Raw genomic sequence first — 17155 nt, 5'->3', positions numbered from 1 at the left:
TTCGATTGTATGAATACTACAGGTCCGTTATACTGTTTATAAATTTCCGAAAAGCGTTCTGAGCTTTTCGTTTCCTACGTGTTCGATTAAATTGTACGCGGACTGCAGTTAATTTTAATTTAATATGGATCCATTTTTTTTGGTATAACATTATCATCTCTCAATAGCGGTATTGTCTGCGGTGTGTTGCAATTCTTGTTGTTTTAAATCCTATGCCTCATTCATTATTGTTCCGAAGCATTCTCTCACAACGATTGCAATCATTCAATGCATGGGAGCGTACGCATCTCACTTGAATCATCTAAAGTAATGCTTTCGGTTTGTTTTATTCAATTTCATCACCAACGCTTCCTCGCATGTCAGTCACATTCTTCTTCATTTACCTTTAAGTTAAATGTTTATGCTACATGCGGATAACAACGGTAAAGCAAAATAAACCTTAAATAGTTGTGTTTAACGAAAACAGGTGAACCAAGCTAAGAACAAATCTCAGATATAGAGCAAAATTAGTTAAAAGCTTTCGGAATAAAACAACATCATATAAACCGTTCTTAACTCTTCTACACTGAGGTGGTTCGAATAATGATTCATGTATGTAAACAGCCCAATTATGGTTTTGGTTAATACGGTTCAAAACCAATCATTCGACCAGGATTACCTGATCAACTTCTTTGTCTGCCCTTGTATTTTTTTAATACTCGTAATGAATTTCTACAGTTCGTCTCTTTCTACTGTTTAAAGTTTTTTTTTTCGTTTCTATTCCTGTTTTCTTTTTTTTGTCTTTACGTAAGCCAGCCTTGGGTCTTTGAGAATTTTGGGGTCGAAGAATGTACCTCTCTTAATACAACGAATGAACAATCGATTCACGATCAGGTAGCTGTCGCACTTTCATCGAACCATCTGCGCCACAGGAAAATAATCGTCCTCCTTGGTCTATTTGCAGCTGAGTAACGCCCTGGCCAATGTGCTTGAAAAAGCTGCTCCGGGCATGCTCTCCCATGAAACTGTACAGCTGGGTATGGACTGATAGACCCCAAACCTTTTGTTTATGCATTGTGGTAAAAAGAAAAAATCTTAGTCTTAATAATTGATTTCGCAGCTTTATGCAAGCGTAAAGAACCGTTAATTACCTTAATATCACCATCAGCCGAGCCGGTTACAAATTGTTCCTCATTTGGATCAATTGCCAAGCATTTAATTGGATGGTCATGTGCCTTAAAAAAATCCAATTTCATCGATATAGGCTAATGGATAATGGAGAAAAAATCTATAATTACCTGGAACCGGTGTCGTAGAATACGTTGACGAACATCAAAAATGCTAACATCACCTTTCTTGCCAGCTGAAATAAGTAACTGATGCTGAGGTGCATACGCTAGACTAGAAGCACCTTGATCGTGACATGTAAAGGCTATAAAGTTTGATGGAAAAAGTTTCATATTACTAACACGAAAAGCGATCAATCAATCCACACGACCTAACACTTACCGGCTACCAGAGCTTTCTTTTGCGGCAAAAGTGTATCCCATATAGCTACGTTTTTGCTTTCCGAACTGTGACCAGCTGTGTTATGAAGTATGTGTTATAAAAATAAAAGAGTTAGAACATATGCATTTTTTTTGCATTTTTCCTAAATAAAAAAGAAAAAGCATACCCGTTGCCACCAAACTGCATGATCCGAGAAATACGAAATCTGTGATTCCTTTATTATGGCATTGATACGTCTGCGTATTTAAAAATAAGAAGGTTTACCATTAAAAATTAATTTTGTTGAAAACGATCGTGAATTATGTTTACTTACGAAGAAGGGACGATTGCTTTGGCTTGCAAGACCCACTTGCCAGAGGCTTAGGTTGCCATCACCATCTGCAATACCGAACTTATTGCCGTGCTGTGAAAACCGACAGCGAGTAACTTTTGCGAACGTCCCCGGCGAACGCGGTGTACACACAACTTGTTGGTGGCCCCATTCCCACATCTGTACCGAACCGTCCTGTCCGCCAGTAAGATACAATGGCATCAACGGATGTGCACTCATACGTTTAATATTATCCACTTTATGTTTCAGCACCTTTGATTGCGAATGAAACAGAAGAGTACACATTATTTCTACTCAAATCCAACATTTGTACATGATTCACACATACGTGCAGAATACGGAACAATAAAACGCAACAAATGAAAGCAAATAAATGCAATATTCAATCAACGTCCACGAAATGCATGCGGTGATTAAACCATGAACGATTACCCTGCAGTAATTCATATTTAACTACGCACTTGAAATGATGACAAATGATCGAATCTTTATAACACAAAACAATAAAACACTAAAATAACAATCACTATACTAGTTAGCCGATGTTAAGCTGCTTTAACATGGAAAGGCTTCAATAAACAAAGAAGGTGGTGTAAGTGTAAAAAAAGAGGTGCCACAATGTATTGAATAATTATTACAACAACAAAAACCAACGAGTACAGGTAAAGTGCAACTGTTCAAATGCCTAGCACTAATTATGATTACTCGACAAATTAATGTACCGGTTTCAATAAATGTTTGGAACGATCGATAACCAGCTTGCAGAACCGTGGGCACTGACTACCGGGGAATGTTGCTCCTTTGATCTGCACGTATTTCATAATTTTTCCAACGATAATGTTAGTGTAGCACGATGTATTATGACAAATATTCCATGTTAGATTGTATTTTTATTAAATATGATGTGTTAGGCAGATAGGCATGGTATATAATCGACATAAATCCGTGATTTTGCATTATAAGTAGAATGAAGAGAAAAGAGTAAAGTAGTTACGTAACTTGGTACTACAAAAATATATTAGACAGCAGAACATTTTAGTTGGCAAAATGAAAAGTAATCATTAAAAATTAGAACGGTTTATCAAATGTCTGTTTAATTTGAAGAATTGATGTCTAATATTATTATATTAGACAATTATCTACCGGTTAACCTTTAAAATTTTGTAATATAAAACATCGATTAGTAACGTAGTTATGTTTACGTAAATGTTGCTCATTTGCTAAAAAAATCAATTAGTTCCCTTCAGCTGAGTTCTGGGAATCCAAATGACTAGTTTTTTAAAGAGCACTAAAAGAGACTGAAAATGCTGAACATGAATATGGTTAGAGCAAGACGTAAAACACAAAGCAATTGTTACTCATAAAAACGCACACATTGTCGAAGTATTTTGTACAAGTCTCAGACATAAGTTTTGCTCCATATTAAAGCTTTTGGATGAAATGCGCACACACGCACTGTAGCTACAGTTATTTCACAGTGGTACAGTGAACTTTGGACAAAAGTTATATAATTGTCACAGAGCTATACATACCACTGATGCTCCACGGCCTGATTGTCCAGCAATTCCAGGTTGAGGACTTGAAGGGGCCCCGTAGTTTTGAGCACTGCTGATGTTTTGGTTAAGCAGATGTCTAAAATATACGTACAATCAATAACGAACTCTGCACCATATAAGTTGCATTTTACTTACTTATCTGTTGAAGTTTGTATGACCAAGAAACTGCTTGAAGCAAGTGATTCTATATCCTTGGACAGGTTCATAATGTCCATCTCACACTCGTCTTCCATCCAATTGGGCGATTCAAGGAGTAGTGATATATCCATTTCTTGCACTTCTCTCGGTGTTGCAAGTGCGAGCAAACCAGGATTTACCATATTGAGGCAGAAGGCAGATATTTGTTCTTGGTCCTTGTGTATGATCCGTACTGGTTCTGGAATGTTTTGATTATGTTGCTGGTGAGGTCCAGCTACGTTTCCATTATTTTCATGACCGATTGGTGTTCCGGAATCGTTGATCGAAGCTGAAGCCGATCCACCACCCATAGTAGATTCGAACGCGTTAGCAGTCGATTTTTTCTTGCCAAACACAGCCCGAATGAAAATTTCCTGCACGGATTCAATGCGCACCAAATAGTTCCATAGCCGTCTAGCCGGTGCTGATGCAGATAAACAAGGGCTGAATGGGGTATTTGAACGTTCAAGTAGTGAACGATACTTGTGAATCGCTGGGCCTTTCGCTTCGGTTTCAATGAAGCACCCTAGAGAAAACATAAAAAAGAGTTAAAATATGTTAATATTGCTACACAATCAAAAGCCTCTATTCAAACCTATTGCATAAAGAAAGTAAAAAATGAAGGAAGGTTTCGAATAAATATTATTCTCTTATTATGACAACGGCAAATGTTACTTACCTGGAATGTAATCAACTGATGCGGGGCCACGGTTTTCTAACTCCTCTTTGAGCAGATCTTGCCATGATGACAGTGTTCGCAATATCCCATGCACTAATGGACTGCTGACAGGAAGCTCTAAAATGTAAAATATTGCAGAATATTCATATTAGTTTTTGTTCGACAATTGTCCCGGACATTTAACAATAGAAACTAAGCTAAACCTGCCTTGCATTTCAATCCCAGCGATAGCAATGTACGACTGCAATTGATTCTGCGCCACGCGGATTAAAGCGTAACGCATAATACACCAAGAATAGGAATTCGGATTGGAGTGTTCAGTGTTTTCGAGTCGATGTCTTCTGACGGCAGCCGATACTTGTGAAGCTTTGGGATCATTGTTCAGCGGATCGTTGAACACATCTTCGTCCTCGTCTTCATCATCTAGATCAGACACTGCGGAATCTGCCGAATCGTACTCCTCTTCGTCCGTTCCCAGGCCCTTCGGAATTGGTTTTGTGAGGAAGTATGACACCATGGACATTTCTGGTGGTACAAACTGTTCCCGGTAGGTTGGTTTGTCTTCCTTCATGTTGGACGCACCCTGTGGGCCGGCGAACGGTCCCAGCAATTTCATGTTTAGCTTCACACGGTGCTTGGTCAGCGATGTTACCGCTCCCCAAACGCTACCTTCTGCACTGGTTCCTGTCTCGCCCGCGGCCTCCATGCTTTCCTGCTGCAGCTGTGCTTGTACTGCTTGCGCTGTTTGTGCATGCGAGGTAGCCTTACGCAACAACTTCTTTACACCACCGCCGAACAATGTCGACCAGGAGCTGTCGGAGAAGTTCTGCCCGGCTAGGCGATACAGAATATGACTGTCGCAAGTGGTCAGAGCGTACACGAACAAGGCCATGTATGCGGCCACGAATGATTCGCACAGCAGTACATTTAACCGTGGAGTATCTTCGTCCTTCTCTCGTGCCAGCAACGCTCGCAGATTGGTCACACCGGGCCATTTGGAGGGCGGTGTACTGACTGCCAGTGGTTCATCGGTTGAGTACTTGCGGCGTCGCTGGTGAGCAGCCGCGTTAGCCATCAAATGCGTACTCTGGCAACTCGCGTTTAGTTTTGCGATAGTCTCCATGCCAGGACTGTGGCAACCCTGACTGCCACCGTCGATTGACGAGGATGACTGCTTCACACTGAACGTGTCCGAGTCGCACAGAGACTGGTAGATGCAGGCCGAAAGCGCCACAGCAAGGTCACGCAGGACGAAGATACCACTCGGGAACGTGTACGCACGGTTCATATGCGGCGGTGTACGCATGTTAACCATCGTTTGCAGCATGTCGTGCGTGTGCGATTGCAGATAGCGTAGTGGGTCTGCGATCACTGTTTTGTTACCAGCAACGCAAGCACTCAACAGTGGCAAAGTAGTCGGGAACGGTAACGGACTCAGCAACTGCTGTTGCGTTTTTTCTTGTTGCAACTCTTGCAACAACAGCACTAATTCCATGCGTACGGACGCCAAACCACCTCCACTAGCGCCGTGCAATGAACAGTAGCTTAGCAAAGTACGAAGCAGTGTTTCGTTGGCCTTTAACCACCGTTTGCGTCTTGCTGCTCTTTGCACTTTGGCTTCGAAATCTTGCTTCTCCTGAATTAGAATTTCATGTAACGTCGGTTTATCGTGTGGGAATTTGTTCGCCAGTACGGGTGTATCGCGATCCACTGCCTCAGCCGTCGTGGTATCCTCAATGGCGGTATTTTCCGAGTCACCGGTGCTATAATTGCACAGTTGCTTCAAAGCTTCCACCTCACGCTCTAACCATACGTATAGTTGATATCGTAGCTGACCTCCGTCGACTTCGAAGCCCGTGGCAAGTGTCGATAGCTCCTCCATAAGAATCTTTAAACATGCAATAAACTTTAACTGCTGGGCCATTATGTCTAGGCTTCCACCGGTAACGGATTCCTCGTCTCCTAATGCTGTTTCAGCATTTTTATTGAGCGGAAGGCTCTCTGGTTCCGATTTTTTCTTTATCTGTATACCTCCATCGTCATCACTACTTTCATCTTCCGCTGCTGCACCATCGTCGTCCCATACGATCTTAAAATCATCTTCTCCGTTTACTTGAGAGGACACTGGTGCGCCCCAGTCCATGGTCGTACTGTTACCCATGCTGCTACCCCAATCGAACGATGTGGCTGTTTCTTTACCACTGGTTTGGCTACTCCAATCTAAAGTACCCGTTGCAATGAGCGTACTTTGATCCTGTATTTTTATATCCGGTCCACTAGCTGGGCTTTGCGCGTTGCTCGTTTCTTGATCGATTACCTTGGTCGGCAGTTTACTCAACACTTCCAGCGCCAAGGCTGGGCATCCCGCTTTGAAGTGCGCATGTGCAGTGGTAAAATAAAGTTGTCGTTCGAGTGGGGTAATGGAGTCCTCTAACTGAATTTGTTTGTCCGTCGTTAGTCCACCGGAAGTTGTGCTAGTGTCAGCAGCACCATAGCTGAAACCGGCAATCACGACTTGTGCTCGCTTCTTGTCCTGTGCTGACGAGGCAATGTGTTGCCTTATGAGCAGTGGATGTGTGCGCAAGTACACGTAAAAATTGAACACATTGGGGTTCGTTGAGTGACTAGCGTCATGATGGGATACATTACCGAGGGCGGCACTTTCGTCATCGAATAGAGGATGCATGCTACCAATCTGACTGTCCAACAACGTACTCAAACTACCCGTATAGTCTTTCAAAATCCACAGTGCCATGGAACGAAGGAACGGATCTGGGTGAGCACGGCTAAGGTCCTGATTTTCACCATTTTTATCGCAACCCAACACCTCCTCGTACAGCAGTTTCTTGAAGCTAGGTGGTGTCGGATCGTGCTCTCCTTCGTACAATCTTGTAATAACCAGGGCTAGTTGCAAATCTTCCAGCTTTGTCAAACAAACTTCTAGTGCGTCATTTAGCGAGTTTGCAAGAAGGAAGAAGGCAACGGCGTGCTCAAAACGCTGTTTTCCCAGCAGTGCAAACGCGTTTTTCAATGCCGCTTTCCGCCAGCGATCCTCAGAGAAATTGTTTGCGAAGAACGACGTCATCTTTTCGTCTTTTTTCGACCGATATAACCCCCAAACAACTGACTTTTTCTTCATCGCCATGTAGTAGATCGCCGCATCAAGCGGATCCTGATTTGCCTGGAACGATGCCTTTGCCAGGCGCTCGATGCATTGGCGAAGTAAGTTGTTATTGCGAAGCCACCATCCAACACCAAGCTCTTTCAGCACGTGCCACTTTGGTTGCCCTTTCACATACGACGGTATCAGATTAAGCAGCTCTTCCTCGCTCTCCGAATGGAATGCCCACACGATATTCGACGTACCGACACCCTGCTTCTGGAACGAGTGGCGTTGTGAAATGGGAAGACAACGCAGCAAATAGTTATAGTGCTTCATTGCCAGCAGGAATCGCAGCCCACAGTCATCTAATGAATCGGTTGAAACATTTTCCGTATTTGGTACACCGGTCAAATTTTCTTTCGCTATTGCCGTTTTGGCTGCATCGATAGCAAAACGCTCGGCGAAGTCTATATTGCATGTCGACACCGTATCGGCTAACGCAAGTAAGTGCATCTGATCCAATGACGAAAGTCCTGGGAGATGAGTGTGCGTCAGTAGACGCGAAAGTAGCTGTCCTTGACGGGGTCCAAAATGCGAGAGGTAATGTTTTTCCGGAAGCGACGATCTTCGGTCAGTATGTCGGTTCATTTCGCCACCACCGCTCTCATCATCTAACAAGTCATCGAGCGATTCGTCTGCCGTGTTGCTTTCGAATAGTTCATTGTAATCCTGAAAAGTTATAGCAGAGATATACTGATTAATCTTGTCAGAATAATTTAAATTTAAGCGACGTACCTTTACTTCGTCATTTTGCTGCAAATTACTACTAGTCGATTCCTTATCTGCAGCAAGAAGAGTCCACAACGGCAAGGGAGGAATAGATGTGATTTCCGCATAGTCAAGCGTAAGTTCCTCTGGGATCTGTTACAGTTTTTGAAGCATTTTAATTTGTAATTCATTGTGTTATAATGTATTAGCAAAGCTCTTTTTTTAACTCTATAAAACAAACCGTTATAAAATATAGTATCGGTCGTGCTGCTTTTTCGAACGTTACATCTATTACAACAGATTAGATACTCTACTTATCTATAACATTAACCAGGATAGGAAATTGATTGCAACCACTTTATCCTACTACAGTTTGCTATTACATTAGTGACTTATTTGGATGGAACAATGATTTCTAAGTTGATCCGAGAAAGCATAAGTTTTCTTACATATACTTGTGTAGGTTTCACTGTAAAGCCAACAATGGAAGGTGAAAACACTACCCCTCGGAGGAAGAAAGACAGATGAAGTAAGACTCACAGATACAGGAAACAAAAGTACATAAAGTTAGATAAGATTAAAACCCAATGTGATATATAAAGGGATGATGAATAAACCAAATGATAAAACATAAATTTGGAGTACCATTCTTGTTTCCACCGAACTTACATAAATATGAGATAATAATGAAGGTTGCAGCTTTACATTAATTGTAAAGCAGAATAAAGGAACAATACATGAGCAGAACAAATGAAATTCTTGCTCATAATCTCGACGAAACGTGAATTACAAAATATAAAATGAACAGTGTTGATTTTTTTCATTGAAATTACAGGGATTACGATAATCGCAATATTTTTGGTGAATGTTGTTCGCTTTCTTTTGGTTTATCTTAGCATATAGAACATCCAAACACAATCAGTTTAGAATGAAAATAAAAAAAAAACACCTTTTCATGATACTCTCTCTTTTAGAAACCTAATTTTAGGTAAACAGGTCTTAAAAGCTAACGAAACATTTGTTTGCAAATAAAACAGCAAAAAGTAGGGATATGTGAGAATTATTCAATACCATACCACAGGTAGAAAGCAAAAAATAGATCAAAAGCCCCAAGTAGATAAATCAAAACAATCCGGATTACACAAAAAAGTGAAACATATTGAATTTGAGCAGCCGAAATGTAGAAAAGTGAGAGAAAGAGTTAAAATAATGAAAAACCGCACCTGTGTCGTCGATCCTCTTGGTTCAAGAGGACTAACGGTGCCTGCCGGACAGCTAATGGAAAGAGTGCGAGTTCTAGACCAACCACGCTGGAAACACACATATAAAACAAATAAAGAAAAGATAATGGAAATATATGAAAAGTGGTAGAGTGAGGAGATAGGAAGCGATTACGTGCAGTTGAAAAATACGTATGAAAAAGTGCAAGAATGAAATAAAACGTAAAATTTTGATGAGATGACGACTTGAGCTATGCTCGAAGATTCGCTTAATGTCAAAGTAAGTATGACCTGAAGACCTAGATCTACCATCTCAAATGCGTGAACGATCGATCGATCAATCATGCCAGTCAGAAGAAGCGATTGTTGCAGATAGTAATTTATGAATGACGATAGTTGGTGCAAATGGTCCAAAGTATGCTTTCAACGATGATTTCAACGAATGCTGCTGCTACTGTTATTACTATCACGAGCATCTTGATCGAACGAACTGAGGATGATAATAATTGCACTAGAAGATTAGCAACACAAGGTAAATATTAGCGACATACACAAACACAAACACACGCGCACACTGTTCCGTCGGTGGGTGCCAAGTATCTGTCAAGTGCTATTGCTCCGCACTATCGCAGAGACGTGTAATGAAATATGACTGCACACGCCAGGAGTGTAGTAATACGATACAATAGGGAATTTGGAAGTGTAGTAAATTAATCGATTGAATTATCGACCAATCAAGCATACCTGTCGGTTAAGACTTTCTTCGTCTCCTCCACAACCGCGCACGGTATACGAACCACTGATGCAACGGACGAGATGTGCTAGAATCGCCTTCACCCAGCGGATTTTACCAGAGTTCAACAGTTCCATCAACTGTTTAGGGTGATACTGTGGAAGTACCGGGCAGGCAATCCGGGAAGCCTCGAATAATCCATAATCGGTCATGTAATCGTGATGCCCAGGAGATTGCTGTTGATCGGCAGCCATTGCGGCAGCTGCCACGGCTCCAATCTGTCCGGTGCTTGCCGCACCAAGAGGTTTTTTCTTCTTGTTAGCGTCAGCAGACGAAAGCATCTGATTAAGATTGATGGAGCTAACGCGTGATAGTACGGGCATTGAGGACACATTTGCTAGCCGACGTTGGGTGCTATCCTGCGCCATCGAGCGAAGATCTTCATCCTTTAAGTTACGCGTATCATACATATCGTCAATGTCTAGCTGGTGATTCACGTTGTACAAACTATTGCTCTGTGGCTTCCACTGTGAGTACACATGCATCTCGGAGTCCATTCCAGCCACGAATATGCCGTCCCTTACCCAGGAGATCTGCATCGGCAATGGTGGTAAACCATCGGCTGTAGTAAGCTCTATTTGGCGCAGTTTCATCCAGCGAATTTCGTCATTAAAATGTGGTTGCGCCAACGAGCTAGCTTTACGTAGCAGAGGACGGTTCGTTGATTGGGATTCTTTCATCGCTTTCATGTTAGACTGTGCCAAATCGCTACACACAGGCGTGAACAGAAGGATTTTACTACCGACCGCAACGGTAAGAATGTGTGAACCATCTTCCTTGGATACCCAGTCCAACTGTACCAGATGTTTCTGCGTAATAGGGCATGTGTTGCCATGCTCAGTGATGCTTTTACGCAATGATTGCAGAGTGCTGAAGCTTGGGACAGCCAACAGGCCCGTTCCCGGTTTTGCTAGAGCCTCAGGCGTTACATCTCCATTCACAGAGCGCGGAGATCTAGCATCGTCGTGTGAGAGCGTATGAAGCACTTGATTTAGCCGTTGCTTTTTCTGAAGCGTACGTGTGTCATACAGGTAGCTTAAATCCAAGTTATGATCCGCCTGTATGCGTGGAAGGTGAATATTTTTCAGGTGTATTGTATCTTCTAGAACCCATTCACTACCACCAGTCGACTCGCACTCATAAATAGCCACACTCAAGTTCACGAAACGTGTCTCTGGATCGCTGCTCTTCGTGGGCCGAGTAAAGGATTTACCGTACTTGTATGCGCAAGCTATTCGTCCCGAGTACGCCGCACTAATATGCAACAGTTGTCCACTTACATCGATTGTCGATTCTTGATCCTTGCGGATCATTTCCCACTCGCACCACTCGTACCGAGGGACTTGATTACTACCATCTTCACTACCAAGTTTGCCTTCTTTACGCTGGATGCTTTTACACTTCCAAAAGCGCACCGTTGAATCAGAACACGCCGTAACGATTATATAAGGTGCAAAGCAGGCAGGATAAATTGAAGAAGAACTTAAATGACCGGCAGCTGGTGCAGCATGAATCACATCCACTCCATCCGGAAGCGGTAGCTCTTGCGTGCACACTTTAGTCGTGGATATATTTACATGTGAGGCATGATCCAACGGAGCACGATTATGGGCAGAACTCTTGGGTATATCCTCTGGCACAACTGATGGGCGGTGAACATTCTCCGGATCATCCAAATCCTGCACAAGGTTGCTATCGGGTACGTACATCATACTGCTACTCATTTCGTCGGAGGCAGCAGGCTGGGAAGCGATTACAATACGCCACATGTGCAAAGTGGTGCCATTTTGAGTACGTTCCAACACTACCAGATAGAACGGTTGCTCAAACTGAGAGTTGCGCTGCAAATCCACCATTGCTCCCATACCGCCATCCATCAGGCCGATAGTAGGTTTAAGGTCTGGAATTAAACCATCTGCGTCAACACCGGTTCCGATAGTAAAGGCAGTACTTGAAGCACCGAAGGGATCTATAGAAGGTTCCGTTCGTTCTCCCGTGATCAATTGTTCCTGAAACACGTGCAAAAATTGTGTATTCTGCCAATCGTGTGTTGCGTCATCGATCGCATCGAGCTGAATAATGCAACCAGGACGTGCGGTGGATTGCTGAGACACGATTTTAATCTTATCGTGTAATATAGGTGGCAACATTCCTGCATTCTCCGACGACTCGGTAGATAGTGACATCAACGAGTCCATTCTTCGACACCGTCGTTCGGAGCTTGATATCTCCGCCAGTAATGTGCGTGCGTCAATGACCGCCTGATACACCCGTAGACATTCACCGTCACTTGCGACGAAGCAGGCAGATGGAGAGTTGCTAAGATTGCCAAGCGTCGTACTGGGCAGTAAAGTCGGTATCCATGCAACGTTACTGAAAGCGGAAATTTCTGGCGAATTAATGCGAGCCAGCTCGCTAACACCTCCGGACTGCGACAACGGTCCAACAGCATCCACCCGCCACAATATCAGCTCGGAGCAGAATCCAGATGGAGCACATACATCCTTTGAGCGATGCATTCCCAAGGAACGATTATCAATGCCGTTACCGGACTGTGGTTTGTCACCAGCCGGGATGTCCGGTAGATTGTGATGGGACGTAGTTAGCAGCAGCGGCAGTACTGGATGACACGTTATATCATTTACGCGGAACCGATGTCCGGAGGCGCGTGAGGCGTGACCGATACTGAGCACTTGCGAAAACTTGCTTCGATCGGCAAATGTTAATTGCCACAGATTAAGTGTTCCATTTGAATGTTTTGTTACCATTGAGATGGTGGGTGAGGGTGGTGCAGTTAGAATGTCGGCTTGCTCCAGTGGACCACCTTCTGCTCCTGCTGCGTGGTCTTTTTTGGATGTATGATCACCTGTTCCTTCACCACCGGGATCTTTGGTTTCCGCATTGCTCGCTTGTTCAGCATTATCTTCTTCGTTAGCTTCATTCTCCTCCATAACGCTCGGAAGAGACGTTACACAATCACTAATGACATCTAATTGTGCGCCGACCATGTTTTGTCCACCGGTAGAACACGAAGATTTGGGACCGCGCATGATCATATCACGGAAACCTAGATTTCCGCCAGTGTTGTACAGCGCAACAGTCGTCGACATCGACATAGCATCGCCCAGCGGGAAAGCCGACGGAATGCGGGTGGAAAATGAAACCTGTGCCTGGCGGTACGAACCAGGATGATACTCGTCCAACCACTCTACCACCCAAATAAGATAGCTGCCGTCAATTGGATGAATGGAAAACAGCAGGTCCGGGCTGTGTTGCCAGTCTCGTAACAAACAGTCGATCTTCATGTCTAGCGAATCCGTTACGTGTAAATTACCGTCGTTCGCTAAAGAATTGATGGACGTAGTGTTCGATAACGAATGATGACTGGGCAACCCGACGTGCGAGCCCGCTCCAATCGAATGTGAACGGTGCTGCGAGTGCAATGGTGGATGTTCTTCACTACTGTTACTTTCCTCCTGAGAAAGTGTGCTTTTCAGTTGCCCCTTTCGATGGTGCTCAGTTAAAGAACCTTCTTCCAGCAGTAGACTTCCACCAGGGTCGTTTGCACCAACTCCTCCACCACCTTCACTATTGCTTCCGGAGACATTTTGCATTTCCTCCTTTTCGATCACCTTGCGTGTCATCTCTTGTAATATCCCTTCTGCTTGAAGTGTAAAGTGCATCTCTTTGTTGTTCAGCCAATGCAGTATAAAGTTGGGCTGTGCTGAAGGGTCGGTCGTATGCATTGACGGTACCAACGGTATATCAGTCTCGGCGTTAATCGAAGCAGCAAGATGAAAGTGCAATCCAGACCTCATCCCAGTACCGTGATATCCGTACGAATGGAAATCGTGCACACTGTAAGTCGATGGTAGAGTTGGAATGGGTGCATTACCAAACCCTGAACTGGCTCCAGGTCCTCCGAACCCGGGACCCATCCCATTCAGTCCATTCGCTCCTGCTGTGCCGCTATGTTTCGCGTGCCGCCGAATATGGAAACATGTTTTCATGTGCTTCAAACGTTGCATGAACCTATGCTTATGGCGATGGGTACGAAACTTTGGGTTCTGTGATGCCAACGGATCGAACTGATTCATGTTCACCAACCCATCTTCCGGTAGCACGGTTTCTACCCAAATTCTACAGATGTTGTCCAGGCAAGATGTCACCAGCATGTTAGACACAGATCCCTTTGGCATATACTTGCTCGTCTTGCGCCACGACAGATGCGTGACGGCGCGAGGGTGAGCAACGTAAACGAATCCATAACTAATTTCCGGCGCACCAACGAAGCTTTGTTGCGATTGGGACTGATCGAAGCTCTTATTTGGGAAAAGGGCTAGAAAAAAATATTAATATTAATATTAATATTAATAGAAATTAATATTTGTCGAACGTCGCTGAAAACGGGCTGTATACTTACTGTATTTGTTCTCGTACCACACTTTAACCAAACGATCGCTTTTACCAGACGTTGCGAACAATGTACCATCGGGACTAAACGCCATATGATGAACGGGTGTTGCTGTGTGGCATTTCCATACGCAATCCCATGAGCTGCTGTCGGATTCTTCTTCACCGGTAGGCGTTTTCGGATCGCGTTCTCCTCCGATTTCGAATTTAACCGCTGGAAAAAACAGAAAAACGAATCAATAGCTTTAAAAATCATAAACGACGGTTCGATTGTTTGTTCGTTCACATACAGCTTGGTTCATCATCATCCTGCTTGGATAAACGTTCGTGCCACAGCTGAAGCACCGTCCCACCGGTCAGCAATCGTGTTCCCTCGAGGTTCCACGAAAGCGAACTGATATGCGACGATGCTTGCAAGCTTCCAGTTTGGACCCATCTGGAAAAAAGATAACAATAAATGATAAACGATTCTTTTTGGTTGTGAACTGACTGATAACCCCTAACAAACTGCCAGCTCAACTTACTTGTATTCCAATCCGTGAGTTGACGCCCTTTCTGTATGGATTAGCGGTGTCGGTTCGAAGATGCATACCTTGTCCTCGTAAGCGGCCGCTATCTTTCCGGTGTCTGTACTGGCATCGAGTGCCGAGATGCGAATATAATTGTGCACCGCTCCGGGTATAATTTGGACACGCTCAAAGTTGCTTGCTAGCACCACGATATTGCATCCTGCCGCGTACGCCTAAACAAAGGTCACGGAAAAAGGTAAGAACGTATCAGATAGGCAGCAGCAAACCAACCCGATGAAATTCAAATTTCTTTTCCTCACGACGCGAAGTGACACAACAAACAACCCCGAACGATAGACGGTAACGAGATGAATAAACAAAACAGACAGGCCATGGTCTCGCAGTCATTTCATCCACCATGGGTTATCATGGCGAACTTCTTTTAACAAACATACATATCGCGCGATATCAACACAAACAATGATTCACGTGCGGAGCATGTTGAATAGCTATCTATTGTGCGAAATGAACAGCTACAGCATCTCCTAATTCGCTAATCAGCTACGAAAAAGTTCGTTTCACGGGTAGAAAAAAAATCGAACAGAACCTACTATTCGCTGTAATCAAAAGATTGATATCATATGGAGATAATGGCACTGTTCTGCCATCCCCTGCTCAACCCCTTTATGTTGATCGTTGTTATTTCGCGTAAGTGGGCTCACATAAAGTATGTGCGCGTGTGCGTGCGTATATCGATGAGAATATTGGGAGAGCGTTAACAACCGAGAGAGTGAAAAATTATCAGTCAAGTGACTATCAAACGTCACCGTTTTTCCATTTTTCGATTATTCCACTCTTTCCACTTGAAAATAGGGTATATTTTGGCAATGAATCAACATTTTACGATTGAAAGAATTTACGACACAAACAACTGAACTTATTTTGTCACCCATATGGATTTCATCACGTTTTACGATTATTTCTGCACATGACAAAAGGTGTAGTTTGGACATCCCCACACGTAGGGTAACCATCTAGCCTTCCTAGAACTGTACCACCAGGATATCGATAGGGAATTGCGTATTTTAGTTTGCCTATATGAAAGAGATTAGTCCGTCATTTAGTTTATTTACACAGCCACACTTAATCCTGGTTGCCAACTGCTATCGCACAGTTCATATCACATTACAACATACAGCGTATCACTTGACCAGAAGGTTTATATCGTAGTCCTTCGTGCTGACCGTGAAACACCATCGCCGATCACGGGGTTTTCGTGGCCAGTGTGCCCTTTATGCTAATCAAACCCCGACTTCTGAGGCACGTACTGTGAAAGGAACTCCTTCGACGGATCCAACAGCAAAACAACGATCGCCAGCATTGCAAGCACCACTGAGAATTTGATGACAATTCATTTTCTTCTTTGGTTGGTTTTGTAATAACTGTACATATTTTAACTACAAATCACCCGCGTGGGTGTAATTTTCATCACGGACACAATTTTATTAGCCCAAAAGCAATGAGTACGGACGATTTTTCACACTACACCACTAACACCGAGTGTTGGGATTCTTTCTCTTCCGTGGGTTTGCGTTTTTTACCCCGAAAAAAAATGAAGAGCTAAGCTCGATTCGTAAAAGTATAAACGCAAAACAAGAAGCTGCGAAGTTCGAACAACAAAACGTTTTCGAAATATAAGGTGGTGGTCTATGAAACTACCAAGACGACATTTATTTTTTATTCAAAGAAAATCTCCAGCATAAACCTTTATTTGTACAAGTATTCAAAGATTAACTATCTAAATATTTGAACCAAGACACACAACAACAAAAAAAACAATAGATTATAACATTTTAGTAGAAACGAATTGGTAGCAAATAAAAGTGCATAGACACCCTGTAGCATTCAACGGAATTCCACGGTTACCCTGGAAGCAGTATTGAATTTGGCACGGAGCGAAAGATTGGCGGTTTTTGGGCCGGATAACGGGCCGGATAGCAGAATTGTACGGCCCATCGAGGGAGTGTGAAAGTAAGGAGGAAGGAACGAGGAAGGATCCGTGCGGGTACCTGGCTCTCATACTCCCTCGAAAGCTGAGATGGAGGCGGTCTCGCACAA

The 17155-nt window shown here is 43.5% G+C and overlaps 1 protein-coding gene across 1 annotated transcript; it reads right to left on the bottom strand.

Annotated features, from left to right (window-relative positions):
- Positions 1–838: 838 nt before the first annotated feature.
- Positions 839–16452, bottom strand: LOC128718324 (dmX-like protein 2). The gene is made up of 19 exons (XM_053811954.1): positions 16366–16452; positions 15053–15270; positions 14819–14964; positions 14539–14742; positions 12076–14454; positions 10067–12015; positions 9326–9412; positions 8136–8255; positions 6412–8063; positions 4439–6381; positions 4232–4348; positions 3511–4078; positions 3352–3451; positions 1802–2071; positions 1655–1724; positions 1489–1563; positions 1278–1411; positions 1131–1214; positions 839–1039 (listed from the first exon to the last, which is right to left on the bottom strand). Exons 1-19 carry the CDS (start codon positions 16450–16452, stop codon positions 839–841), a joined length of 10404 nt encoding a protein of 3467 aa, XP_053667929.1.
- Between the last annotated feature and the right edge of the window lie 703 nt (positions 16453–17155).

The sequence above is a fragment of the Anopheles marshallii genome, chromosome 2 (genome assembly GCF_943734725.1).
Source record: "Anopheles marshallii chromosome 2, idAnoMarsDA_429_01, whole genome shotgun sequence".
In the NCBI taxonomy this organism is placed as follows: domain Eukaryota; kingdom Metazoa; phylum Arthropoda; class Insecta; order Diptera; family Culicidae; genus Anopheles; species Anopheles marshallii.
The sequence above is the reverse complement of the archived record's forward strand: the minus strand, read 5'-3'. Positions and strand labels throughout refer to the sequence as shown.